The sequence below is a fragment of the Oncorhynchus tshawytscha genome, linkage group LG22, assembly GCF_018296145.1.
Source record: "Oncorhynchus tshawytscha isolate Ot180627B linkage group LG22, Otsh_v2.0, whole genome shotgun sequence".
NCBI classification, from domain to species: domain Eukaryota; kingdom Metazoa; phylum Chordata; class Actinopteri; order Salmoniformes; family Salmonidae; genus Oncorhynchus; species Oncorhynchus tshawytscha.
Genome location: NC_056450.1, coordinates 41267019 through 41294278, shown reverse-complemented (window position 1 = coordinate 41294278; position 27260 = coordinate 41267019). Strand labels below are relative to the sequence as shown.

The 27260-nt window shown below is 45.8% G+C and overlaps 1 protein-coding gene across 1 annotated transcript in view; it reads right to left on the bottom strand.

The window, feature by feature from the left end:
* Positions 1 to 27260, bottom strand: part of LOC112221367 (arginine-glutamic acid dipeptide repeats protein) — a 277707-nt gene that overhangs the window by 198352 nt on the left and 52095 nt on the right. The window contains 1 exon segment of the mRNA XM_042304282.1: positions 8704 to 9217. Coding sequence (XP_042160216.1) covers positions 8704 to 9073 — 370 coding nt within the window. The 5' untranslated portion in view covers positions 9074 to 9217.

The following is a 27260-nucleotide window of genomic DNA, read 5'->3' as shown; positions in this document are numbered from 1 at the left end:
AAATAAAAACATGATTACTCAACAACAACGTTAAAAAATAAAGTGCAATAATGTGTGTGAAATCAATATGTAATTATGGTATAGATAGATCTGTGCTATTATGATTTTACAAAGAGAAAAATATGCACAGTTTAGTTGTGACTCTTCAAAGGGGAGGCGTGTCCGTAGCACAGTATTTGTAATGTCTCACTCCTGGGTAATGTGAGGGGGCCGTCACTGTTATGTAGCTCTCTAGCAGCCCTGGAGGTCCATCCATCTGTAGTTAACCCCTCTCTTGCAGGCCTGGACGTCCATCCATCTGTAGTTAACCCCTCTCTAGCAGGCCTGGAGGTCCATCCATCTGTAGTTAACCCCTCTCTAGCAGGCCTGGACGTCCATCCATCTGTAGTTAACCCCTCTCTAGCAGGCCTGGACGTCCATCCATCTGTAGTTAACCCCTCTCTAGCAGGCCTGGACGTCCATCCATCTGTAGTTAACCCCTCTCTAGCAGCCCTGGAGGTCCATCCATCTGTAGTTAACCCCTCTAGCAGCCCTGGAGGTCCATCTATCTGTAGTAAACCCCTGTATGTCCATCCATCTGTAGTTAACCCCTCTCTGGCAGCCCTGGAGGTCCATCCATCTGTAGTAAACCCCTCTCTAGCAGCCCTGGAGGTCCATCCATCTGTAGTTAACCCCTCTCTAGCAGCCCTGGAGGTCCATCTATCTGTAGTAAACCCCTGTAGCTCCATCCATCTGTAGTAAACCCAACACGGGGTTCATTGGTCAATTCCACGACAACTTCAGCTTTAGCTTGCTTCTATAGAGCAAGGTGTTTCTGTTTGCTGGAACAGGTGCGAGTGAGAGAAGTTAGTAACGTGGCTTGAGAACTTTCACCGGTGGTGCTGAAACCCTCGATACCTCTCGACCACGGAGAACAGGCTACTATAAACATATCTATCGTTCCTGTAAATGTCTTTTGGCCAGTCAGAATCAGCTTCCGAGTGCAGAGGGGCGACCAAGTTGTTGTTGTGCGTTTCCCTCTTGGTGGCAGTAATTCCGGGGTGATGTCGTGTAAATGCGTCAACAACATATGAGGTGTTTGGCAGCTCCATAGGCTATTCTGGTTGAGCAATGGAGACATACTCTCTCTGTCCGTCTCCGTTGTCATCTACTGGGAAGCCTAAATGTTACCAAACTGGAGATTTAAACAAAGAATTATCCTGGTTTATCCTGGTAGGCCGTCATTATAAGTAAGAATTTGTTCTCAACCTACTCGCCTAGTTAAATAAAAATAAAAAATACCGACCCCACCACTCGCCATTGAGCATAACTAGTTCCCGGCTGCGCCTCATTAAAGAACTGTTTGAAATGCGCCAATTAAGAATTAGAATCGTATTACAACGTGTGATAGGCTGTAGCTGTTTTAACAGAACAGCCTGAAATATTGTTGTTTTTTTCAGCTCAGATTGAGACGGGAGGCGGCCATGTTGGAGAGGGGAGACAGGAGGCGGCCATGTTGGAGAGGAGAGACGGAAGGCGGCCATGTTGGAGAGGAGAGACGGGAGGCGGCCATGTTGGAGAGGGAGACGGAAGGCGGCCATGTTGGAGAGGGGAGACGGAAGGCGGCCATGTTGGAGAGGGGAGACGGGAGGCGGCCATGTTGGAGAGGGGAGACGGGAGGCGGCCATGTTGGAGAGGAGAGACGGAAGGCGGCCATGTTGGAGAGGAGAGACGGGAGGCGGCCATGTTGGAGAGGGGAGACGGGAGACGGCCATGTTGGAGAGGAGAGACGGGAGGCGACCATGTTGGAGAGGAGAGACGGGAGGCGGCCATGTTGGAGAGGGGAGACGGGAGGCGGCCATGTTGGAGAGGAGAGCCGGAAGGCGGCCATGTTGGAGAGGAGAGCCGGAAGGCGGGTAGTTTCCATTAGCTAGTTGAGCAGACAGAGACACTGCAACAGTAGGGCTCCTTATTACAGTGGAGATGTTAGCTTAGCCTGCAAAGACTGTGGACAAAGGTGATGTGTGTGTGTGTGTGTGTTTCAGGATGTCGCCTATTGATCGCCTATAGCAGAGCGGTACTGTGTGTGTGTGTGTGTGTGTGTGTGTGTGTGTGTGTGTGTGTGTGTTTCAGGATGTCGCCTATTGATCGCCTATAGCAGAGCGGTACTGTGTGTGTGTGTGTGTGTGTGTGTGAGCTGCAGTGTGTATAGAGAATATCCTTCAGAGCTGCAGGGAGGCTGGCTGGAGAAGAGCTACTCAAAGCCCCGATCGATCGCACAGGTCGCCGCTCAGTGGGGAGGGTGTGTGTGTGTGTGTGTGTGACTGCCTGTCCTCCTCAGCTACCTGCCATAGCCTCCCATTTCCACCCTTCCGTCAGACTGGAGAACACACGTATCCCGTCATCTCCTTGTCGACTCGTCTCCATTCCCCCTTCATCCATTCAATGCACACTAAGCCTTACTGCAGAAAGAGATGCTCCCATCTTTCAGGAATCACACGGCTGAGCAGACAGACGAGACAGACAGGGGGGACGTACTCTATGTTAGGGCTGGGCCAGATCAGAACGTACTCTATGTTAGGGCTGGGCCAGATCAGAACGTACTCTATGTTAGGGCTGGGCCAGATGAGAACGTACTCTATGTTAGGGCTGGGCCAGATGAGAACGTACTCTATGTTAGGGCTGGGCCAGATCAGAACGTACTCTATGTTAGGGCTGGGCCAGATGCGAACGTACTCTGTGTTGGGGCTGGGCCAGATGCGAACGTACTCTGTGTTGGGGCTGGGCCAGATCAGAACGTACTCTGTGTTAGGGCTGGGCCAGATCAGAACGTACTCTGTGTTAGGGCTGGGCCAGATCAGAACGTACTCTATGTTAGGGCTGGGCCAGATCAGAACGTACTCTGTGTTGGGGCTGGGCCAGATCAGAACGTACTCTGTGTTGGGGCTGGGCCAGATCAGAACGTACTCTGTGTTAGGGCTGGGCCAGATGAGAACGTACTCTATGTTAGGGCTGGGCCAGATCAGAACGTACTCTGTGTTGCTGGGCCAGATGAGAACGTACTCTGTGTTAGGGCTGGGCCAGATCAGAACGTACTCTATGTTAGGGCTGGGCCAGATCAGAACGTACTCTATGTTAGGGCTGGGCCAGATCAGAACGTACTCTGTGTTGGGGCTGGGCCAGATGCGAACGTACTCTGTGTTGGGGCTGGGCCAGATGAGAACATACTCTGTGTTAGGTCTGGGCTATATCTCCAATTCATTCAAATGTATGTTATCGCAAGAATCATGTCGCTCCCCCCTCGCTCTCCAGCTCCCTCTCCGTCACTCCCCCTCTCTCTCTGTCGCTCCCCCTCGCTCTCTCCAGCTCTGTCGCTCCCCCTCGCTCTCTCCAGCTCTGTCGCTCCCCCCTCGCTCTCTCCAGCTCTGTCGCTCCCCCTCGCTCTCTGTGTGTCGCTCCCCCTCGCTCTCTGTGTGTCGCTCCCCCTCGCTCTCTGTGCGTCGCTCCCCCTCTGTGTGTCGCTCTCTGTGCGTCGCTCCCCCTCGCTCTCTGTGTGTCGCTCCCCCTCCTGTGCTCTCTGTGTGTCGCTCCCCCTCGCTCTCTGTGCGTCGCTCCCCCTCCTGTGTGTCGCTCTCTGTGTGTCGCTCCCCCTCGCTCTCTGTGTGTCGCTCCCCCTCTCTCTCTGTGTCGCTCCCCCTCTCTCTGTGCGTCGCTCCCCCTCGCTCTCTGTGTGTCGCTCCTCCCCCTGTGTCTCTCTGCCCCGTCGCTCCTCCCCGCTCTCTCTGCGTCGCTCCCCCTCCCCCCTCTGTGTGTCGCTCCCCCTCTGTGTGTCGCTCCCCCTCGCTCTCTGTGTGTCGCTCCCCCTCGCTCTCTGTGTGTCGCTCCCCCTCCCTCGCTCTCTGTGCGTCGCTCCCCCTGTGCTCTCTGTGCGTCGCTCCCCCCTCGCTCTCTGTGCGTCGCTCCCCCTCTGTGCGTCGCTCCCCCTCGCTCTCTGTGTGTCGCTCCCCCGCTCTCTGTGCGTCGCTCCCCCCCTCGCTCTCTGTGCGCTCCCCCCTCTCCCTGTGCGTCGCTCCCCCTCTCCCTGTGCGTCGCTCCCCCGCTCCCTGTGTGTCGCTCCCCTCGCTCCCTGTGTGTCGCTCCCCCTCTCCCTGTGTGTCGCTCCCCCGCTCCCTGTGTGTCGCTCCCCCGCTCTCTGTGTCGCTCCCCCTCGCTCTCTGTGTGTCGCTCCCCCTCGCTCTCTGTGTGTCGCTCCCCCTCGCTCTCTGTGTGTCGCTCCCCCTCGCTCTCTGTGTGTCGCTCCCCCTCTCCCTGTGTGTCGCTCCCCCTCTCCCTGTGTGTCGCTCCCCCTCTCCTGTGTGTCGCTCCCCCTCTCCCTGTGTGTCGCTCCCCCTCCCTGTCCCCTGTGCGTCGCTCCCCCGCTCTCTGCTCTCTGTGCGTCGCTCCCCCTCTGTGCGTCGCTCCCCCTCGCTCTCTGTGCGTCGCTCCCCCCCCGCTCTCTGTGCGTCGCTCCCCCCCTCTCTCTGTGCGTCGCTCCCCCTCTCCCTGTGTCCCTGTGCGCTCGCTCCCCCTCTCCCTGTGCGTCGCTCCCCGCTCCCTGTGCGTCGCTCCCCCTCGCTCCCCCTGTGCGTCGCTCCCCCCGCTCCCTGTGCGTCGCTCCCCCTCTCCCTGTGCGTCGCTCCCCCGCTCCTGTGTGTCGCTCCCCCTCGCTCCCTGTGTGTCGCTCCCCCCCCTCGCTCTCTGTGCGTCGCTCCCCCTCGCTCTCTGTGCGTCGCTCCCCCTCTCCTGTGCGTCGCTCCCCCTCTCCCTGTGCGTCGCTCCCCCTCTCCCTGTGCGTCGCTCCCTCCGCTCCCTGTGTGTCGCTCCCCCGCTCCCTGTGTGTCGCTCCCCCTCTCCCTGTGTGTCGCTCCCCCTCCCTGTGTGTCGCTCCCCCTCTCCCTGTGTGTCGCTCCCCCTCTCCCTGTGTGTCGCTCCCCCTCTCCCTGTGTGTCGCTCCCCCTCTCCCCTGTGTGTCGCTCCCCCTCTCCCTGTGTGTCGCTCCCCCTCTCCCTGTGTGTCGCTCCCCCTCTCCCTGTGTGTCGCTCCCCCTCTCTCCCTGTGTGTCGCTCCCCCTCTCTCCCTGTGTGTCGCTCCCCCTCTCCCTGTGTGTCGCTCCCCCTCTCCCTGTGTGTCGCTCCCCCGCTCCCTGTGTGTCGCTCCCCCGCTCCCTGTGTGTCGCTCCCCCTCTCCCTGTGTGTCGCTCCCCCTCTCCCCCTGTGTGTGTCGCTCCCCCTCTCCCTGTGTGTCGCTCCCCCGCTCCCTGTGTGTCGCTCCCCCTCTCCCTGTGTGTCGCTCCCCCTCTCCCCCTGTGTGTCGCTCCCCCTCTCCCTGTGTGTCGCTCCCCCTCTCCCTGTGTGTCGCTCCCCCTCTCCCTGTGTGTCGCCCCCCTCTCCTGTGTGTCGCTCCCCCTCTCCCTGTGTGTCGCTCCCCCTCTCCCTGTGTGTCGCCCCCCCCTCTCCCTGTGTGTCGCTCCCCTCGCTCTCTCCTGTGTGTCGCTCCCCCCCTCGCTCCCTGTGTGTCGCTCCCCCTCGCTCCCTGTGTGTCGCTCCCCCTCGCTCTCTGTGTGTCGCTCCCCCTCGCTCTCTGTGTGTCGCTCCCCCGCTCTCTGTGTGTCGCTCCCCCGCTCTCTGTGTGTCGCTCCCCCTCGCTCTCTGTGTGTCGCTCCCCCTCGCTCTCTGTGTGTCGCTCCCCCTCGCTCTCTGTGTGTCGCTCCCCCTCTCCCTGTGTGTCGCTCCCCCCTCTCCCTGTGTGTCGCTCCCCCGCTCTCTGTGTGTCGCTCCCCCGCTCTCTGTGTGTCGCTCCCCCCTCTCCCTGTGTGTCGCTCCCCCTCGCTCTCTGTGTGTCGCTCCCCCTCTCCCTGTGTGTCGCTCCCCCCTCTCCCTGTGTGTCGCTCCCCCTCGCTCCCTGTGTGTCGCTCCCCCTCTCCCTGTGTGTCGCTCCCCCCTCTCTGTGTGTCGCTCCCCCGCTCTCTCTGTGTGTCGCTCCCCCTCTCCCTGTGTGTCGCTCCCCCTCGCTCTCTGTGTGTCGCTCCCCCTCGCTCTCTGTGTGTCGCTCCCCCTCGCTCTCTGTGTGTCGCTCCCCCTCGCTCTGTGTGTCGCCCACCCCCTCGCTCTCTGTGTGTCGCCACCCCCCCTCTCTCTCTGTGTGTCGCCCCCCTCTCTCCTCCCTCAGTCTCTCCTCCCTCAGTCTCTCCTCCCTCAGTCTCTCCTCCCTCAGTCTCTCCTCCCTCAGTCTCTCCTCCCTCAGTCTCTCCTCCCTCAGTCTCTCCTCATCTCTCTCTATTCAACATTAAAAGCAGAGAAAGAAAACGTTCAATGGAGTCCCTGTCGTGTGTGTTTTAAGGTTCAATGTTGTGTGTGTGTTTTAATGTTCAATGTTGTGTGTGTGTTTTAAGTTTCCCTGTCAGGAACAAGGCTTCTCTCTGGCGGACACAGCCATGGCTTTTTCAAGGACTTACTGACACTAACAGAAAGATAATGGTGTGAACAAGATTATTACCAAGGGGGGGGTTGGGGGGGGGGCGTTCGACAGCCACATCTCTTAAAAGGGAAATAACAACACATAGGCTGCAGTAATGTATGTGTTCATGTTAAATAACTAAGCATGGCAGCGACCACAGTGAAGCGTTAGCTACTTGACCTTTTCCTTCCTGCTTGATAAATTAAAGATGTGCCATTGATGACGGGGGCAGACTAGCTGAGCCAGATTCTACTGTAACAGAGAGAAAACTGCAGGTGTCTGTCTCCCCCCTATCCCTCCCTCCCTCCCTCTCCCTCCCTCTCCCCTCTCCCTCTCTCTCCCTCCTTCCTTCCCTCTCTCTCCCCTCCCTCTCTCCCTCCCTCTCTCTCTCCCTCTCTCTCCTTCCTTCCCTCCCTCCCTCCTTCCTTCCCTCCCTCCCTCCCTCCCTCCCTCTCCCTCCCCCCTCCCTCTCCCCCTCCCGCTCACTCTCCCTCCCTCCCTCTCCCCTCCCTCTCTCCCTCCCTCCCTCTCTCCCTCCCTCCCTCTCCTTCCCTCCCTCTCTCTCCTTCCTTCCCTCCCTCCCTCCTTCCTTCCCTCCCTCTCCCTCCCTCTCTCCCTCCCCCTCCCTCTCCCTCCCTCTCTCCCTCCCTCTCTCTCCTTCCCTCCCTCTCTCTCCTTCCTTCCCTCCCTCCCTCCTTCCTTCCCTCCCTCTCCCTCCCTCTCCCTCTCCTCCCTCTCCTCTCACTCTCCCTCCCTCCCTCTCCCTCACTCTCCCTCCCTCACTCTCCCTCCCTCTCCCTCCCCCTCAGTACAGACAGCAGAGTTTGGACATTCCCCCCCCCCAGTTTGGTGTTCAACCAATTTAGAAACAGCAGGTGAAGAAGAGGTCGTGTTTACTGCCGGGGAAAAGGTTATGACTGTGTATCAAATAGTGCCCTATTCCCTACATAGTGGACAACTTTTATTAGTAGTAATGCACTATATAGTAATGCACTATATAAAGATATAGGATGTAGGATGGTATTTGAGACGTTTCCTACTTAGTCTCCCTCTAAAGATACTATACTACAGAACAACTCAATATTGTTCTTGGAAAAAATATACTATCCCAAACAACAGAACAGGCAGACTTTAATATTTTTCATTCTATTTTACATTGAACCTTTATTTAACTAGGCAAGTCAGTTAAGAACAAATTCTTATTTACAAAGACAGCCTCCACCAGCCGAACCCGGACGACGCTGGGCCAGTTGTCCCGCCACCCTATGGGACTCCCAATCACGGCCGGTTGTGCTACAGCCTGGAATCTAACCAGGGCGTCTCTGTAGTGTCTTAGACCGCGGCTCCACTCTGGATCAATATGCTAATCAATAATGACTGGGAACTGCCAGGGAACCTCACAATATGATATCGTATCAGCACTTAAGTATGGTGATAATATGTATTGAGATTCTCACGATTCTATATTGCGATTTTATTATTATTATTATTTTTCCAAAGCCTATTGCTCATTACACGTCTGCTGTAAAGAGACGAGAGAAATGTAGTTTTGATCAGACATGGAAATAGAAGTGGTGAAAACACGTTGGCTCACTATTTCAAAATGAAGATGGAGAACAAAGCTATAGGATGGAAACTACCGGAGGGTTTGGAGCAGGTACAACTTCCAGTCAAATATCGATGTGTAACATCTTCCAGGTACAGCCAACTAGAGAAAGATAACGCTACCTGGCAACAACAACAAAAAACGATACTTGGAGTCAAAGTATCGATATGTCGTCCAAAAAATAATATGGCAATATTTTTTTAAAGATAATCTTGAAATAGGCATGTCTGATTGACCAAACAACCAAAAACACATCTTAGTTTAGCTTTCCTAACGAACCAGATAATCAATAGTAAAAAGGCGAGGGGGGGGGACCTACCATCAAAGAGGAAATGATGTCATATTTTTGTCTCTGGAATTATGGCTAGATTTGAGGAATGTGTCTCAAACTTGTCTGCTACCAATTAGACAAATGAAAAGCAATGTAAATACATATTTACAATTCGCATTGAACAATAAAGTTGTATTGTTCAATGTAGCGTTGTACTCGTCTACAGGCCTAGGCTGCATCTCTTGGGACTGAGGCTTCTTTCAGGAGAAAAGCAAACACTACACGATGACATATGTTGCCAAACAGACGAAGAGACATTGTAACTTAATAACGTAACAAGAATGTGACTTACCGCCAGGTCTGTAGACAACATCGTCTTCAGTAATGAAGGAAGTGATCTCTCCGTTCTCCATCCGTTCATACCTCGACTTCTTCTTGATCATCTTCTTCTTTCCCTTCTTCCCTGACTCCTCCCCCATCCCCATGTTGATCCCGCCTACTGCCCCGGCCCCTCCCCTGTTCTCGTTATCCTCGTCCTCGCTCTCGGCGTAGTTCTTAGCTCCGCCCTCCAACGTGCAGCTGCGGCGCGGTCGTGAGCTCTCGCTCTCCCTGGACGCTTTGTCCCTCTTGTCCCGGTCTCTGTCCCTCTCTCTGTCCCTCTCCCTGTCTCGGTCTCTGTCCCTGTCCTTCTCTCTGTCTGGCTTGTCTTTGTCCGCGGTCATGATTCGCCACGTGCCTTCCTCAGTCCTCTCACGGCTGGGCCTCCGTGAAAGGTAGACTGTCAGCCTGGGCTTCAGTCTTCTGAATTGACCAATCAAATCCAGGGAAAATTCAGCCACACCAACAGCCCCAGTGTTCCAGAAAAGCTGTGAAGAAAGAAGAAGAGAAGAGAGACAGGAAAAAGGAGCCATTAATGAACAGGGTAATAATTCAACATGACAAGATCACCTTTCTGTCATGAGCTGGGCTCTGGTCAAAAGTAGTGCCACTGTATAGGGAATAGGGCGCCATTTGGAACACACAATAGTTCCACGGGCTTTCCTTGTGCAGCATACTGCTGGGCTCTTCCCTGACAGACGAGTAGCAGGGGAGGAGCTACTACAAGGCCCACAGTCTAGAGGCCTCTGCTGGGCTGCTGAGCAGAGCAGACCTTGGTTCAGACACTTTTTGAAATCTATTGGATCCATCGTGCCAAACAAGCTCAATGAAGCACCGTTTAAGTAGCCCATTTGAAACGAGGTCTAGTGCTGAGACTGGCTCAGTTTGTCTCCAGCCATGCCTGCAGTCTATTTGGTTAGGTATGCGTCTAGTCTCTGTCTGGGCTGACTACTGCTGTTGTCTCCTAGTCATGTTGTGTCGGTAATCTGCTACTGTCTCCTAGTCATGTTGCTAATCTGCTACCGTCTCCTAGTTATGTCACTAATCTGCTCCTGTCTCCTTGTCATGTCGCTAATCTGCTCCTGTCTCCTAGTCATGTCACTAATCTGCTCCTGTCTCCTAGTCATGTCGCTAATCTGCTCCTGTCTCCTAGTCATGTCGCTAATCTGCTCCTGTCTCCTTGTCATGTCGCTAATCTGCTCCTGTCTCCTAGTCATGTCGCTAATCTGCTACCGTCTCCTAGTTATGTCGCTAATCTGCTCCTGTCTCCTAGTCATGTCACTAATCTGCTCCTGTCTCCTTGTCATGTCACTAATCTGCTCCTGTCTCCTAGTCATGTCGCTAATCTGCTCCTGTCTCCTTGTCATGTCGCTAATCTGCTCCTGTCTCCTAGTCATGTCGCTAATCTGCTCCTGTCTCCTAGTCATGTCGCTAATCTGCTCCTGTCTCCTAGTCATGTCGCTAATCTGCTCCTGTCTCCTTGTCATGTCGCTAATCTGCTCCTGTCTCCTTGTCATGTCGCTAATCTGCTCCTGTCTCCTAGTCATGTCACTAATCTGCTCCTGTCTCCTAGTCATGTCGCTAATCTGCTCCTGTCTCCTAGTCATGTCACTAATCTGCTCCTGTCGCCTAGTCATGTCGCTAATCTGCTACTGTCTCCTAGTCATGTCGCTAATCTGCTCCTGTCTCCTAGTCATGTCACTAATCTGCTCCTGTCGCCTAGTCATGTCGCTAATCTGCTACTGTCTCCTTGTCATGTCGCTAATCTGCTACTGTCTCCTTGTCATGTCGCTAATCTGCTCCTGTCTCCTAGTCATGTCTAATCCCATGTAAGAGATTCTCCGATACTTTTATATTTTTTTTAGTCATTAGTTCTAAAATTTGCTCTCACAAGCCAAAAGTGGTCCCCGAGGTATTATGTCACATATGTGCACCGCGACATTGCTCATTCGGCTGTGTGTGCATCTTGCTAGCGGTTACTCAAATGGCAAGGGGCTGCAGTGACGGTGTTGGCCCACGTGTGGGAAAAAAACGCTTCCAGAAAGTCACTCTCAAACTAGGGAATCCTGGGCTAGTTGAGGTAAAACAGTCATTCTGCTCATAGATGATGTACTACATAATGACTCATCCTGGGCTAGTTGAGGTAAAACAGTCATTCTGCTCATAGATGATGTACTACATAATGACTCATCCTGGGCTAGTTGAGGTAAAACAGCCATTCTGCTCATAGATGATGTACTACATAATGACTCATCCTGGGCTAGTTGAGGTAAAACAGTCATTCTGCTCATAGATGATGTACTACATAATGACTCATCCTGGGCTAGTTGAGGTAAAACAGTCATTCTGCTCATAGATGATGTACTACATAATGACTCATCCTGGGCTAGTTGAGGTAAAACAGTCATTCTGCTCATAGATGATGTACTACATAATGACTCATCCTGGGCTAGTTGAGGTAAAACAGTCATTCTGCTCATAGATGATGTACTACATAATGACTCATCCTGGGCTAGTTGAGGTAAAACAGTCATTCTGCTCATAGATGATGTACTACATAATGACTCATCCTGGGCTAGTTGAGGTAAAACAGCCATTCTGCTCATAGATGATGTACTACATAATGACTCATCCTGGGCTAGTTGAGGTAAAACAGTCATTCTGCTCATAGATGATGTACTACATAATGACTCATTCTGCTCATAGATGATGTACTACATAATGACTCATTCTGCTCATAGATGATGTACTACATAATGACTCATTCTGCTCATAGATGATGTACTACATAATGACTCATCCTGGGCTAGTTGAGGTAAAACAGTCATTCTGCTCATAGATGATGTACTACATAATGACTCATTCTGCTCATAGATGATGTACTACATAATGACTCATCCTGTAGAAAGCCAGAGTAAACTAATTAAATAAATACATTTAAAAAAAATACTAGTTGATAAAAGTTCCCCGGAACATGTCTTTGAAGCTAGATTGCTACATCCATTTTTGTTCAACATGAATGATAAATAATTAATTGATTCTTGAATAATGTAAATGCCTTGTGAGCTTAGTTCAACTGTCGTACCACCCCATCAGAACACAATTTTGTTTTTATTTATTTATTTATTATTATTTTTTGTTTTACTCTACTGTTTGTAAACAATGTGAATGTTAACATAGTATATCTTCAAAACAATTGCTAAAACTATCATGTTGATATCATGAATGGTCAGTCATTTTATCCATAGCTCTGCCTACCGTTGGGCCAGTAACCAAAAGGTTGCTTCATCGAATCCCCAGAGCTGACAAGGTAAAGATCTGTCGTTCTGCCCCTGAACAAGGCAGTTAACCCACTGTTCCCCTGAACAAGGCAGTTAACCGCCTGTTCCCCTGAACAAGGCAGTTAACCCCCTGTTCCCCTGAACAAGGCAGTTAACCCCCTGTTCCCCTGAACAAGGCAGTTAACCCCCTGTTCCCCTGAACAAGGCAGTTAACCCCCTGTTCCCCTGAACAAGGCAGTTAACCCCCTCCCCTGAACAAGGCAGTTAATCCACTGTTCCCTGAACAAGGCAGTTAACCCCCTGTTCCCTGAACAAGGCAGTTAACCCCTGTTCCCCTGAACAAGGCAGTTAACCCCTGTTCCCTGAACAAGGCAGTTAATCCCCTGAACAAGGCAGTTAACCCACTGTTCCCCTGAACAAGGCAGTTAACCCACTGTTCCCTGAACAAGGCAGTTAACCCACTGTTCCCTGAACAGGCAGTTAACCCACTGTTCCCCTGAACAAGGCAGTTAACCCACTGTTCCCTGAACAAGGCAGTTAACCCACTGTTCCCTGAACAAGGCAGTTAACCCACTGTTCCCCTGAACAGGCAGTTAACCCACTGTTCCCCTGAACAAGGCAATTAACCCCCTGTTCCCCTGAACAAGGCAGTTAACCCCCTGTTCCCCTGAACAAGGCAGTTAACCCACTGTTCCCCTGAACAGGCAGTTAATCCACTGTTCCCCTGAACAAGGCAATTAACCCCCTGTTCCCCTGAACAAGGCAGTTAACCCACTGTTCCCCTGAACAGGCAGTTAACCCACTGTTCCCCAGTAGGTCGTCATTGTAAATAAGAATTTGTTCTTAACGGACTTGCCTAGTTAAATAAAAGGTTACACACTATGAATTTGAGAGCGGTTACATTTCTCCAGGCTCATCCCTCAGCTGTTTACCAAAACAGGGGTGGGGTTCTGCTTTGTTATGGTTTCAATTAAAGGGATCGTCCTGTATTCATGTATACTTTTTAGCCAGTAGTTCTGTAAGTAGTGCTCACGAGCCAAAATCGGTCTCGGAAAATTACAGACTACGTTGCATGTTCTGTTCTATTCTGTCATTATACGTTAACCTAGAAGACTAAATAAACTCTTACTCACCAGAATACTGTCATAAATTATAGAATGAATGCTTCAATCTAGTTGACATTGGTGAGGTTCTCTGTCATGTCTGCTTGTTTTGTGGAGCAAAGACGTTTAGGGACCGGGGAGAAAATGCAATAACTTCAAATTAAAACATTTGGGGAAGAAAAAAAAATCTGGGCAAAATGTCCAAATGACATCAGTTTGACCAGTTATGAGGAAATAGAAAGCTGTGAAAACGACCCAATGTGTTTCTGATAAGATACATATTTTGTGGTTGAAATACTATCAGCTTTTACGACGCATCGGGGCAGCAACTCTACAGACGGTCAGGTCCCTAACTACACATTCAAAAATTCAGAAAGAGTTTATAGGCCTACAGTCAGTGTCCAGATTTCAGTTTCCATTTATCCCATCTAAACAGCCTGCTACAGATCCCTTGACGTCCCATAAGACTACTTGAAGTTCCCGTCTTGTGACTGTCGAATTTGTATAGCGCCACACATAACATAGACACTGCTATCACCCGGTTTTACCATTTCACCACATCTTTCCAGAAACATAACTTTTCTGGCCCTCCATTCTCTTTATTTTCAACTCTCCATTTCGCAGATTTTCTCATATTGAATTAAACTCCGACGTTGTCCTTCTCATCTCAGTGAATAGACATACAATTGCTCTGTCCGTTCACAAAAGCGTTTGGTGATTAAGAGTTATTTATGTAGGCTATTCGGTGAGCATAAATACCAGATAGCCTAAACATAACAAAATTTTTTAAAAAGATATAAATTGAACAAGAATTATACATTTATGGATATTTTCTGAATGTATTGTTTTAACCCAATATAAACACCGTTTATGAGTCAACCTGTACATCCCCATTGCGCTCTCTGGCTCTGCTGTGTGACCCCAGACCATTATTCCTCATCCACCAAACTTTACAGTTGGGGCTAAGCATTGGGGCAGGATAGCGTTCTCCTGGCATCCGTCAAACCCAGATTCGTCCGTCGGACTGCCAGACGGGCAAGCGTGATTCATCACTCTGGAGAACACGTTTCCACTGCTCCAGAGTCCAATGGCGGCGAGCTTTACACCACTCCAGCCGACGCTTGGCATTGCATGGTGATGTTAGACTTGTATGTTGCTGCTCTGCCATGGAAACCCATTTGATGAAGCTCCCGACAAAGTTCTTGTGCTGACGTTGCTTCCAGAGGCAGTTTGGAACTCGGTAGTGAGTGTTGCATCTGAGGACAGACCATTTTAATGCGCTATGCGCTTCAGCACTCGTCAGTCCCGTTCTGTGAGCTTGTGTGGCCTACCAATTCGCGGCTGAGCCGTTGTTGCTCCTAGACGTTTCCACTTCACAATAACAGCACTTATAGTAAACCAGGGCAGCTCTAGCAGGGCAGAAATATTTGCCGAACTGACTTGTTGGAAAGGTGGCATCCTACGACGGTTGGTTCCACGTTGAAAGTCACCGAACTCTTCACTAAGGCCATTCTACTGCCAATGTTTGTCTATGGATAATGTAAGCAATGGGTGCGGGAGGTTTCAAAAAAAGAATCTTAGTAGTCGGCCAATGTTGTGGAGCATGTCTTTAAGGACTCTATCTTTAATGTGAAATGGCAGCTGTAGAGGAGAGACCACGGCCTGACCAATCCACTGCTGTGAACCAGTAGAGGAGAAGACTTATGTCCCAAATATAGTGCACTATTTTTTGACCCAGGCCCATAGATTACTGCACTTTATAGGGAATAGTGTGGTAATTGGGACTCATGCTATGATTTGACCTGTTATGGTAGTGAGAAAACCTGTGATTTAGGCTAACATGGCTGACTGCTACAGCTAAGGTTCTCGTCAACATCATCATTAAACCTTCCTACCACAGGTGTTCCACGGGGATGAGGGGTCTCATAGATTGGCTCTACTCACTATATAGAATAGAGAACCATTTCAGACACAGCCGTACAGCACAGAACCCTAATAGCAGTATGCCTGCAATGCACTAACACACACACACACACACACACACACACACACACACACACACAGGTAGTTCTCTTACTGGCCCCTGTTTGCTATTTACCACTAAAGATCACCTAGAAATAGTTATTACAGACCCCTGAGATCACCTAGAAATATTTATTACAGACCCTGAGATCACCTAGAAATAGTTATTACAGACACCTGAGATCACCTAGAAATAGTTATTACAGACCCCTGAGATCACCTAGAAATAGTTATTACAGACCCCTGAGATCACCTAGAAATAGTTATTACAGACCCTGAGATCACCTAGAAATAGTTATTACAGACCCTGAGATCACCTAGAAATAGTTTTTACAGACCCTGAGATCACCTAGAAATAGTTTTTACAGACCCCTGAGATCACCTAGAAATAGTTTTTACAGACCCTGAGATCACCTAGAAATAGTTTTTACAGACCCTGAGATCACCTCAGAAATAGTTATTACAGACCCTGAGATCACCTAGAAATAGTTATTACAGACCCTGAGATCACCTAGAAATAGTTATTACAGACCCTGAGATCACCTAGAAATAGTTTTACAGACCCTGAGATCACCCTAGAAATAGTTATTACAGACCCTGAGATCACCTAGAAATAGTTATTACAGACCCTGAGATCACCTAGAAATAGTTATTACAGACCCTGAGATCACCTAGAAATAGTTATTACAGACCCTGAGATCACCTAGAAATAGTTATTACAGACCCTGAGATCACCTAGAAATAGTTATTACAGACAGACCCTGAGATCACCTAGAAATAGTTATTACAGACCCTGAGATCACCTAGAAATAGTTATTACAGACCCTGAGATCACCTAGAAATAGTTATTACAGACCCTGAGATCACCTTAGTTACAGACCCTGAGATCACCTAGAAATAGTTATTACAGACCCCTGAGATCACCTAGAAATAGTTATTACAGACCCTGAGACCACCTAGAAATAGTTATTACAGACCCTGAGATCACCTAGAAATAGTTATTACAGACCCCTGAGATCACCTAGAAATAGTTATTACAGACCCCTGAGATCACCTAGAAATAGTTATTACAGACCCTGAGATCACCTAGAAATAGTTACTACAGACCCTGAGATCACCTAGAAATAGTTATTACAGACCCTGAGATCACCTAGAAATAGTTATCACCTAGAAATAGTTATTACAGACCCTGAAATAGATCACCTAGAAATAGTTATTACAGACCCTGAGATCACCTAGAAATAGTTATTACAGACCCTACAGACCCTGAGATCACCTAGAAATAGTTATTACAGACCCTGAGATCACCTAGAAATAGTTATTACAGACCCTGAGATCACCTAGAAATAGTTATTACAGACCCTGAGATCACCTAGAAATAGTTATTACAGACCCTGAGATCACCTAGAAATAGTTATTACAGACCCTGAGATCACCTAGAAATAGTTATTACAGACCCTGAGATCACCTAGAAATAGTTATTACAGACCCCTGAGATCACCTAGAAATAGTTATTACAGACCCTGAGATCACCTAGAAATAGTTACTACAGACCCTGAGATCACCTAGAAATAGTTATTACAGACCCTGAGATCACCTAGAAATAGTTAAAGACCCTGAGATCACCTAGAAATAGTTTTTACAGACCCTGATATCACCCAGAAATAGTTATTACAGACCCTGAGAGCACCTAGAAATAGTTATTACAGACCCTGAGATCACCTAGAGATAGTTATCACCTAGAAATAGTTTTTACAGACCCTGAGATCACCTAGAAATAGTTATTACAGACCCTGAGATCACCTAGAAATAGTTATTACAGACCCTGAGATCACCTAGAAATAGTTATTACAGACCCTGAGATCACCTAGAAATAGTTATTACAGACCCTGAGATCACCTAGAAATAGTTATTACAGACCCTGAGATCACCAGACCCTAGATCACCTATAGTTATTACAGACCCTGAGATCACCTAGAAATAGTTATTACAGACCCTGAGATCACCTAGAAATAGTTACTACAGACCCTGAGATCACCTAGAAATAGTTATTACAGACCCTGAGATCACCTAGAAATAGTTATTACAGACCCTGAGATCACCTAGAAATAGTTATTACAGACCCTGAGATCACCTAGAAATAGTTATTACAGACCCTGAGATCACCTAGAAATAGTTATTACAGACCCTGAGATCAGACCCTAGAAATAGTTATTACAGACCCTGAGATCACCTAGAAATAGTTATTACAGACCCTGAGATCACCTAGAAATAGTTATTACAGACCCTGAAATAGTTATTACAGACCCTGAGATCACCTAGAGATAGTTACTACAGACCCTGAGAGCACCTAGAAATAGTTATTACAGACCCTGAGATCACCTAGAGATAGTTATCACCTAGAAATAGTTTTTACAGACCCTGAGATCACCTAGAGATAGTTATCACCTAGAAATAGTTATTACAGACCCTGAGATCACCTAGAAATAGTTATTACAGACCCTGAGATCACCTAGAAATAGTTATTACAGACCCTGAGATCACCTAGAAATAGTTATTACAGACCCTGAGATCACCTAGAAATAGTTATTACAGACCCTGAGATCACCTAGAAATAGTTATTACAGACCCTGAGATCACCTAGAAATAGTTATTACAGACCCTGAGATCACCTAGAAATAGTTATTACAGACCCTGAGATCACCTAGAAATAGTTATTACAGACCCTGAGATCACCTAGAAATAGTTATTACAGACCCTGAGATAGCTCATGCAGTGTGTTTACAGGAAAGATGAAGAGAAACTAGAGGATGAGAGGAGTGGCTTTTGACAGAATACAGTGACATGGTTGACAAGAGTACGACTTCCTCGACATGACCGCACGCAGCTTGTTATCTGGAGTGTGTGCATGTGCGTGTGTGAGTGTACGCAGTGTGTTACTGTGTGTGTGTGTTTGTTGTACACCAACTGACAGGGCAGCTGCTCTTTGTTTTCAGCTTCAACACAAACACCAGGGTTGATTACAGCCCAGCAGTCGCCACGGCTACAATTAATCACCTAATGATGAGTTACCACAACGACCGCTGGGCCGTAGAGACACAAACACCTGATATATATATACACACACACACACACACACACACGCACCTTATATACAGAGACACACACAGTTCACGGGCTAAAATCCATTTCTCACCCTGTATCACAGGTCTGTCCTGGAGCTGTGAGGGACCGGAACTATGCTGTGATACTGCGGCTCTAAGACCTAATCCCAGCTCTGCTCTGGGAGACCCAACACAGGTGCTACAGACACCGAACCACAGAAACGCCATGTAGGCTCGGCTACACTATTCAGATCAGTTGAATAAAACCCTTCATCTGAAACAAGGATTTTAAACATTTGCAAATGTTTGGTTTCTGTCTTGAGTAAATGGCCTGTTTTCTGAGCAAAAACAACAACAAAAAGCCATTTTTTTCCCCCCAGTAATGTTCTCCAAAATGAGATAAATTCTCATAAATTACCAAACTCAATTAGAGTGGGGGAAAAACAGGAACTACAATAATGTAATAGCGTAGCATTTATATAATAATGAACTGTAATGTAATATGCTATATTTAACGAACTGTAATATGTTCTATAATAATGAACTTTAACTAGGCAAGTCAGTTAAGAACAAATTCTTATTTACAATGACGGCCTGTACCGACCAAACCCAGACAACGTTGTTCAGGGGAACAGTGGGTTAACTGCCTTGTTCAGGGGAACAGTGGGTTAACTGCCTTGTTCAGGGGAACAGTGGGTTAACTGCCTTGTTCAGGGGAACAGTGGGTTAACTGCCTTGTTCAGGGAACAGTGGGTTAACTGCCTTGTTCAGGGGAACAGTGGGTTAACTGCCTTGTTCAGGGGAACAGTGGGTTAACTGCCTTGTTCAGGGGAACAGTGGGTTAACTGCCTTGTTCAGGGAACAGTGGGTTAACTGCCTTGTTCAGGGAAACAGTGGGTTAACTGCCTTGTTCAGGGAAACAGTGGGTTAACTGCCTTGTTCAGGGGAACAGTGGGTTAACTGCCTTGTTCAGGGGAACAGTGGGTTAACTGCCTTGTTCAGGGAAACAGTGGGTTAACTGCCTTGTTCAGGGAAACAGTGGGTTAACTGCCTTGTTCAGGGAAACAGTGGGTTAACTGCCTTGTTCAGGGGAACAGGGGGTTAACTGCCTTGTTCAGGGAAACAGTGGGTTAACTGCCTTGTTCAGGGGCAGAAAGACAGATTTGGACATTGTCAACTCGGGGGATTTGATCTAGCAACCTTTCGGTTACTGGCCCAATGCTCTCTAACCACTAGGCTACCTGCCGCCCCGATGTAGTGTGTTCTATAATAATGAATTGTTATAATGTACCGTGTTCTGTAATAATGAAGTGTTATAATGTAGCGTGTTCTATAATAATGAAGTGTTATAATGTAGCGTGTTCTATAATAATGAAGTGTTATAATGTAGCGTGTTCTATAATAATGAAGTGTTATAATGTAGTGTGTTCTATAATAATGAAGTGTTATAATGTAGCGTGTTCTATAATAATGAAGTGTTATAATGTAGCGTGTTCTATAAGTGTTATAATGTAGCGTGTTCTATAAGTGTTATAATGTAGCGTGTTCTATAAGTGTTATAATGTAGTGTGTTCTATAATAATGAAGTGTTATAATGTAGCGTGTTCTATAATAATGAAGTGTTATAATGTAGCGTGTTCTATAAGTGTTATAATGTACGTGTTCTATAAGTGTTATAATGTAGCGTGTTCTATAAGTGTTATAATGTAGCGTGTTCTATAAGTGTTATAATGTAGCGTGTTCTATAAGTGTTATAATGTAGCGTGTTCTATAAGTGTTATAATGTAGCGTGTTCTATAAGTGTTATAATGTAGCGTGTTCTATAAGTGTTATAATGTAGTGTGTTCTATAAGTGTTATAATGTAGCGTGTTCTATAATAATGAAGTGTTATAATGTAGCGTGTTCTATATGTGTTATAATGTAGCGTGTTCTATAAGTGTTATAATGTAGCGTGTTCTATAAGTGTTATAATGTAGCGTGTTCTATAAGTGTTATAATGTAGCGTGTTCTATAAGTGTTATAATGTAGTGTGTTCTATAATAATGAAGTGTTATAATGTAGCGTGTTCTATAAGTGTTATAATGTAGCGTGTTCTATAAGTGTTATAATGTAGTGTGTTCTATAATAATGAAGTGTTATAATGTAGCGTGTTCTATAATAATGACGTGTTATAATGTAGCGTGTTCTATAAGTGTTATAATGTAGCGTGTTCTATAATAATGAAGTGTTATAATGTAGCGTGTTCTATAATAATGAAGTGTTATAATGTAGCGTGTTCTATAATAATGAAGTGTTATAATGTAGTGTGTTCTATAATAATGAAGTGTTATAATGTAGCGTGTTCTATAAGTGTTATAATGTAGCGTGTTCTATAATAATGAAGTGTTATAATGTAGCGTGTTCTATAAGTGTTATAATGTAGCGTGTTCTATAAGTGTTATAATGTAGCGTGTTCTATAATAATGAAGTGTTATAATGTAGCGTGTTCTATAAGTGTTATAATGTAGCGTGTTCTATGTGTTATAATGTAGCGTGTTCTATAATAATAAAGTGTTATAATGTAGCGTGTTCTATAATAATGAAGTGCTATAATGTAGCGTGTTCTATAAGTGTTATAATGTAGCGTGTTCTATAAGTGTTATAATGTAGCGTGTTCTATAATAATGAAGTGTTATAATGTAGCGTGTTCTATATGTTATAATGTAGCGTGTTCTATAATAATGAAGTGTTATAATGTAGCGTGTTCTATAATAATGAAGTGGTATAATGTAGCATGTTCTATAATAATGAAGTGTTATAATGTAGCGTGTTCTATAATAATGAAGTGTTATAATGTAGCGTGTTCTATAAGTGTTATAATGTAGCGTGTTCTATAAGTGTTATAAGTGTTATAATGTAGCGTGTTCTATAATAATGAAGTGTTATAATGTAGCGTGTTCTATAAGTGTTATAATGTAGCGTGTTCTATAAGTGTTATAATGTAGCGTGTTCTATAAGTGTTATAATGTAGCGTGTTCTATAAGTGTTATAATGTAGCGTGTTCTATAAGTGTTATAATGTAGCGTGTTCTATAAGTGTTATAATGTAGCGTGTTCTATAAGTGTTATAATGTAGCGTGTTCTATAATAATGAAGTGGTATAATGTAGCGTGTTCTATTATAATGAAGTGGTATAATGTAGCGTGTTCTATAAGTGTTATAATGTAGCGTGTTCTATTATAATGAAGTGGTATAATGTAGCGTGTTCTATAAGTGTTATAATGTAGCGTGTTCTATAAGTGTTATAAGTGTTATAATGTAGCGTGTTCTATAAGTGTTATAATGTAGCGTGTTCTATAAGTGTTATAAGTGTTATAATGTAGCATGTTCTATAAGTGTTATAATGTAGCGTGTTCTATAATAATGAAGTGTTATAATGTAGCGTGTTCTATAAGTGTTATAATGTAGCGTGTTCTATAAGTGTTATAATGTAGCGTGTTCTATAATAATGACGTGTTATAATGTAGCGTGTTCTATAATAATGAAGTGTTATAATGTAGCATGTTCTATAAGTGTTATAATGTAGCGTGTTCTATAATAATGAAGTGTTATAATGTAGCGTGTTCTATAAGTGTTATAATGTAGCGTGTTCTATAAGTGTTATAATGTAGCGTGTTCTATAATAATGAAGTGTTATAATGTAGCGTGTTCTATAATAATGAAGTGCTATAATGTAGCGTGTTCTATAAGTGTTATAATGTAGCGTGTTCTATAATAATGAAGTGTTATAATGTAGCGTGTTCTATAAGTGTTATAATGTAGCGTGTTCTATAAGTGTTATAATGTAGCGTGTTCTATAAGTGTTATAATGTAGCGTGTTCTATAAGTGTTATAATGTAGCGTGTTCTATAATAATGAAGTGTTATAATGTAGCGTGTTCTATAAGTGTTATAATGTAGCGTGTTCTATAATAATGAAGTGTTATAATGTAGCGTGTTCTATAATAATGAAGTGTTATAATGTAGCGTGTTCTATAATAATGAAGTGTTATAATGTAGCGTGTTCTATAAGTGTTATAATGTAGCGTGTTCTATAAGTGTTATAATGTAGCGTGTTCTATAAGTGTTATAATGTAGCGTGTTCTATAAGTGTTATAATGTAGCGTGTTCTATAAGTGTTATAATGTAGCGTGTTCTATAAGTGTTATAATGTAGCGTGTTCTATTATAATGAAGTGTTATAATGTAGCGTGTTCTATAAGTGTTATAATGTAGCGTGTTCTATGTGTTATAATGTAGCGTGTTCTATAATAATAAAGTGTTATAATGTAGCGTGTTCTATAATAATGAAGTGCTATAATGTAGCGTGTTCTATAAGTGTTATAATGTAGCGTGTTCTATAATAATGAAGTGTTATAATGTAGCGTGTTCTATAAGTGTTATAATGTAGCGTGTTCTATAAGTGTTATAATGTAGCGTGTTCTATAATAATGAAGTGCTATAATGTAGCGTGTTCTATAAGTGTTATAATGTAGCGTGTTCTATAATAATGAAGTGCTATAATGTGTTATAATGCGTGTTCTATAAGTGTTATAATGTAGCGTGTTCTATAAGTGTTATAATGTAGCGTGTTCTATAAGTATAATGTAGCGTGTTATAATGTAGCGTGTTCTATAAGTGTTATAATGTAGCGTGTTCTATAAGTGTTATAATGTAGCGTGTTCTATAAGTGTTATAATGTAGCGTGTTCTATAAGTGTTATAATGTAGCGTGTTCTATAAGTGTTATAATGTAGCGTGTTCTATAAGTGTTATAATGTAGCGTGTTCTATAAGTGTTATAATGTAGCGTGTTCTATTATAATGAAGTGTTATAATGTAGCGTGTTCTATAAGTGTTATAATGTAGCGTGTTCTATAATAATGAAGTGGTATAATGTAGCGTGTTCTATAAGTGTTATAATGTAGCGTGTTCTATTATAATGAAGTGGTATAATGTAGCGTGTTCTATATGTTATAATGTAGCGTGTTCTATATGTTATAATGTAGCGTGTTCTATATGTTATAATGTAGCGTGTTCTATATGTTATAATGTAGCGTGTTCTATAAGTGTTATAATGTAGCGTGTTCTATTATAATGAAGTGGTATAATGTAGCGTGTTCTATATGTTATAATGTAGCGTGTTCTATAAGTGTTATAATGTAGCGTGTTCTATTATAATGAAGTGGTATAATGTAGCGTGTTCTATATGTTATAATGTAGCGTGTTCTATATGTTATAATGTAGCGTGTTCTATAAGTGTTATAATGTAGCGTGTTCTATTATAATGAAGTGGTATAATGTAGCGTGTTCTATAAGTGTTATAATGTAGCGTGTTCTATTATAATGAAGTGGTATAATGTAGCGTGTTCTATAAGTGTTATAATGTAGCATGTTCTATAATAATGAAGTGTTATAATGTAGCGTGTTCTATAAGTGCTATAATGTAGCGTGTTCTATAATAATGAAGTGTTATAATGTAGCGTGTTCTATAAGTGTTATAATGTAGCGTGTTCTATAATAATGAAGTGTTATAATGTAGCGTGTTCTATAATAATGAAGTGTTATAATGTAGCGTGTTCTATAAGTGTTATAATGTAGCGTGTTCTATAATAATGAAGTGTTATAATGTAGCGTGTTCTATAAGTGTTATAATGTAGCGTGTTCTATAATAATGAAGTGTTATAATGTAGCGTGTTCTATAAGTGTTATAATGTAGCGTGTTCTATAAGTGTTATAATGTAGCGTGTTCTATAAGTGTTATAATGTAGCGTGTTCTATAAGTGTTATAATGTAGCGTGTTCTATAAGTGTTATAATGTAGCGTGTTCTATAATAATGAAGTGTTATAATGTAGCGTGTTCTATAATAATGACGTGTTATAATGTAATATCTTGACGGGCCGTAGTGAGAAAACCCCAGCAGACTCTCTGTGTGCCTGACATAAACGGTTGCCTTGGTGACTGAATACTCTGAGAGAATAGTACTGTGAGGGTGTGAAGGGGCAGGTGAGGCTGGAAACAATTCCACATCAATCACCACGATCCTCCCGGCAGAACAAACAAACAACAAATAATGGAGGGAAAAAGCAATAGGAGGGAAGGAGAGAGAAAGAGAAGGTGGCCTTCAGGGCCTGAGATAACAGTAGCTACTTCACCAGTCACATTACTCTAATGGAGTCACAAGGCTAGCCTAGCAGACACACAACCAGCCAGGCAGCCAGTAGCTTTTCAATAAAATACAACCCAGTCCATCTTTAGAACATGTTTCGATGTGACCTCTGAAACCACAGAGTTTAGGGGGGGAAAAATCCGTTAAAAACCCCCAGAGGCTTTTGATTTAACTGCATGCACAGTTCGGCGCGGAGCGACAGTTCCATCCGACGAGGTGTTTCTGCCCGTGAGCTTAGCTATGTCGTCATGACGTCGCCCGCAAAGCATGATCGGAGATTTCTATTGGAGAATCAGTATCTGCCTAGCTTCATACTGTACCGTATTTGGGGCCCTGGTCTAAATTAGTGCCCTATATATAGGGAATAGGGTGCCTTCTGGGACATCCTCCTAGTAACCTCAATGTTATGGCTCTATTAGCCGTTAGCACATCATCCCCCTCCACACACACAGCAGGTTTCTATTACTAAACACTGCCACACACACACACACACGTAGAGAGACACGGGGACACACTTAAAAAGCACACACACACACACACACACACACACCCTCCTCCTCCTCCTCCTCTAGGCGTTTAAGGCTTCATGATGGTTTATTCATTCTAATCACTCCCCCATTACTCACTCACACATTAATCTCCCAACGCCGTCGCCATGGTTTAATCCAAACCTGGCACAGGATAAACAGCCCATAATTGGCAGTCAGGTTTTAACTGACTAGTGACTATCTGGAAGGACAAAGCTGTTAGTAGTTTAATCACATTTAGTCATTATTGCATGGTTGCAAATTATTTTATTTATAAAAACTTATTTAACAATACACACACACACACACACACACACACACACACCCCCACCCCAAAAAATATGTTTTTATGTAGCCTAAATCTAACAGCAGTACTGAGCCAATAACATGACAGCGTGTTCTGAGAGATTAGCCTAAATATGTTAGCTGAAGCTGGGAATGACTACCACTTCATCATTCTCTGATCAAACAAAAAAAATGACTGGCAAGGATTTGAGGGATTTAGTTGCAGAAGGATTTCAGAATGAAACCGTCCCGTGAATACAGATCAGTAGTAGAGCAATAGTAGCGTGAATGAATACAGCCAATTCGTCCAAAACAGCACCCTATTTCCCTATATAGTGCCCTACTTTTGACCCAAGCCCATAGACCTCTCATCAAAAGTAGTGCACTGTCAAGGGCATAGGGTGCTAGTTGTTAACATTATGGGGGGGGGCAACACTAGATCCTCAGAGGCCATTTTGTGTAGCATTAAGCATGATGATGTTGAGATTAGGCAGCTTCAATACGTGACTTAGTCTAATCTACTCTGATGTCATGTGATATGCAACCTCCAGTCCAACAACAACAGCACAGGAAGCAGGGTGCAGGACACACACAAACAAACACACACGTCTACTCCGCTTGTTCCTTGAATTCACTGACCTGACAGGCAACAACCTATTTCCCTCAGGGAATCAAAGAGCAACCTGCTAAGAAGTCCTATTGTTAGCCTCCATTTTGGAGTTAGTGCAAGTGGTACCGTGGCAACGATAGGTTAGAGGCCTTCAAACAATAACATACACATTTAACATAGGGCCGTGTAGCTAGTTGCTGTGGTGGAGGAAACCATTTCTCCCACAGCACAACAAGACAGTAGCCTACAACAACAACAAAAAAATGAACTGAAACGAAGATATTATTTCTCAACGCAATAGGAAACCCCTTGAAGGACTTCGATCCACCTCCATCCAGCCCCGGCTCCTGAAGAAAAATGGGCGGGGTTGTGTTCAAAGCTCCTCTACCCATGATCCCCCTCTAAACGAGCTGCTCTCGAGAGCAGCGTTATCGCAGAGCGGGCTGTTGGACCGACTTCTCCCTGGGTGTCATTGACGAGGGAGGGTAGAGCAGGCTGTTGGACCGGCCTCTCCCTGGGTGTCATTGACGAGGGAGGGTAGAGCAGGCTGTTGGACCGACTTCTCCCTGGGTGTCATTGACGAGGGCAGAGCGGGCTGTTGGACCGACTTCTCCCTGGGTGTCATTGAGGGGCAGAGCAGGCTGTTGGACCGACTTCTCCCTGGGTGTCATTGACGAGGGAGGGTAGAGCAGGCTGTTGGACCGACTTCTCCCTGGGTGTCATTGACGAGGGCAGAGCAGGCTGTTGGACCGAGGGGTGTCATTGAGCAGGCAGGCTGTTGGACCGACTTCCATTGACGAGGGAGGGTAGAGCAGGCTGTTGGACCGACTCCCCTGGGTGTCATTGACGAGGGCAGAGCAGGCTGTTGGACCGACCTCTCCCTGGGTGTCATTGACGAGGGCAGAGCGGGCTGTTGGACCGACTTCTCCCTGGGTGTCATTGACGAGGGCAGAGCGGGCTGTTGGACCGGCCTCTCCCTGGGTGTCATTGACGAGGGAGGGTAGAGCTGTTGGAGTGGGTGTCATTGACGAGGGCAGAGCGGGCTGTTGGACCGACTTCTCCATTGACGAGGGCAGAGCGGGCTGTTGGACCGTGGGTGTCATTGACGAGGGAGGGTAGAGCAGGCTGTTGGACCGATTGACGGTAGAGCAGTGTTATCGCAGAGCGGGCTGTTGGACCGACTTCTCCCTGGGTGTCATTGACGAGGGCAGAGCGGGCTGTTGGACCGACCTCTCCCTGGGTGTCATTGACGAGGGAGGGTAGAGCAGGCTGTTGGACCGACTTCTCCCTGGGTGTCATTGACGAGGGAGGGTAGAGCAGTGTTATCGCAGAGCGGGGTGTGACTTCTCCCTGGGTGTCATTGATGAGGGAGGGTAGAGCAGGCTGGCGTATCAAATGGCACCCTAGTCGTTATA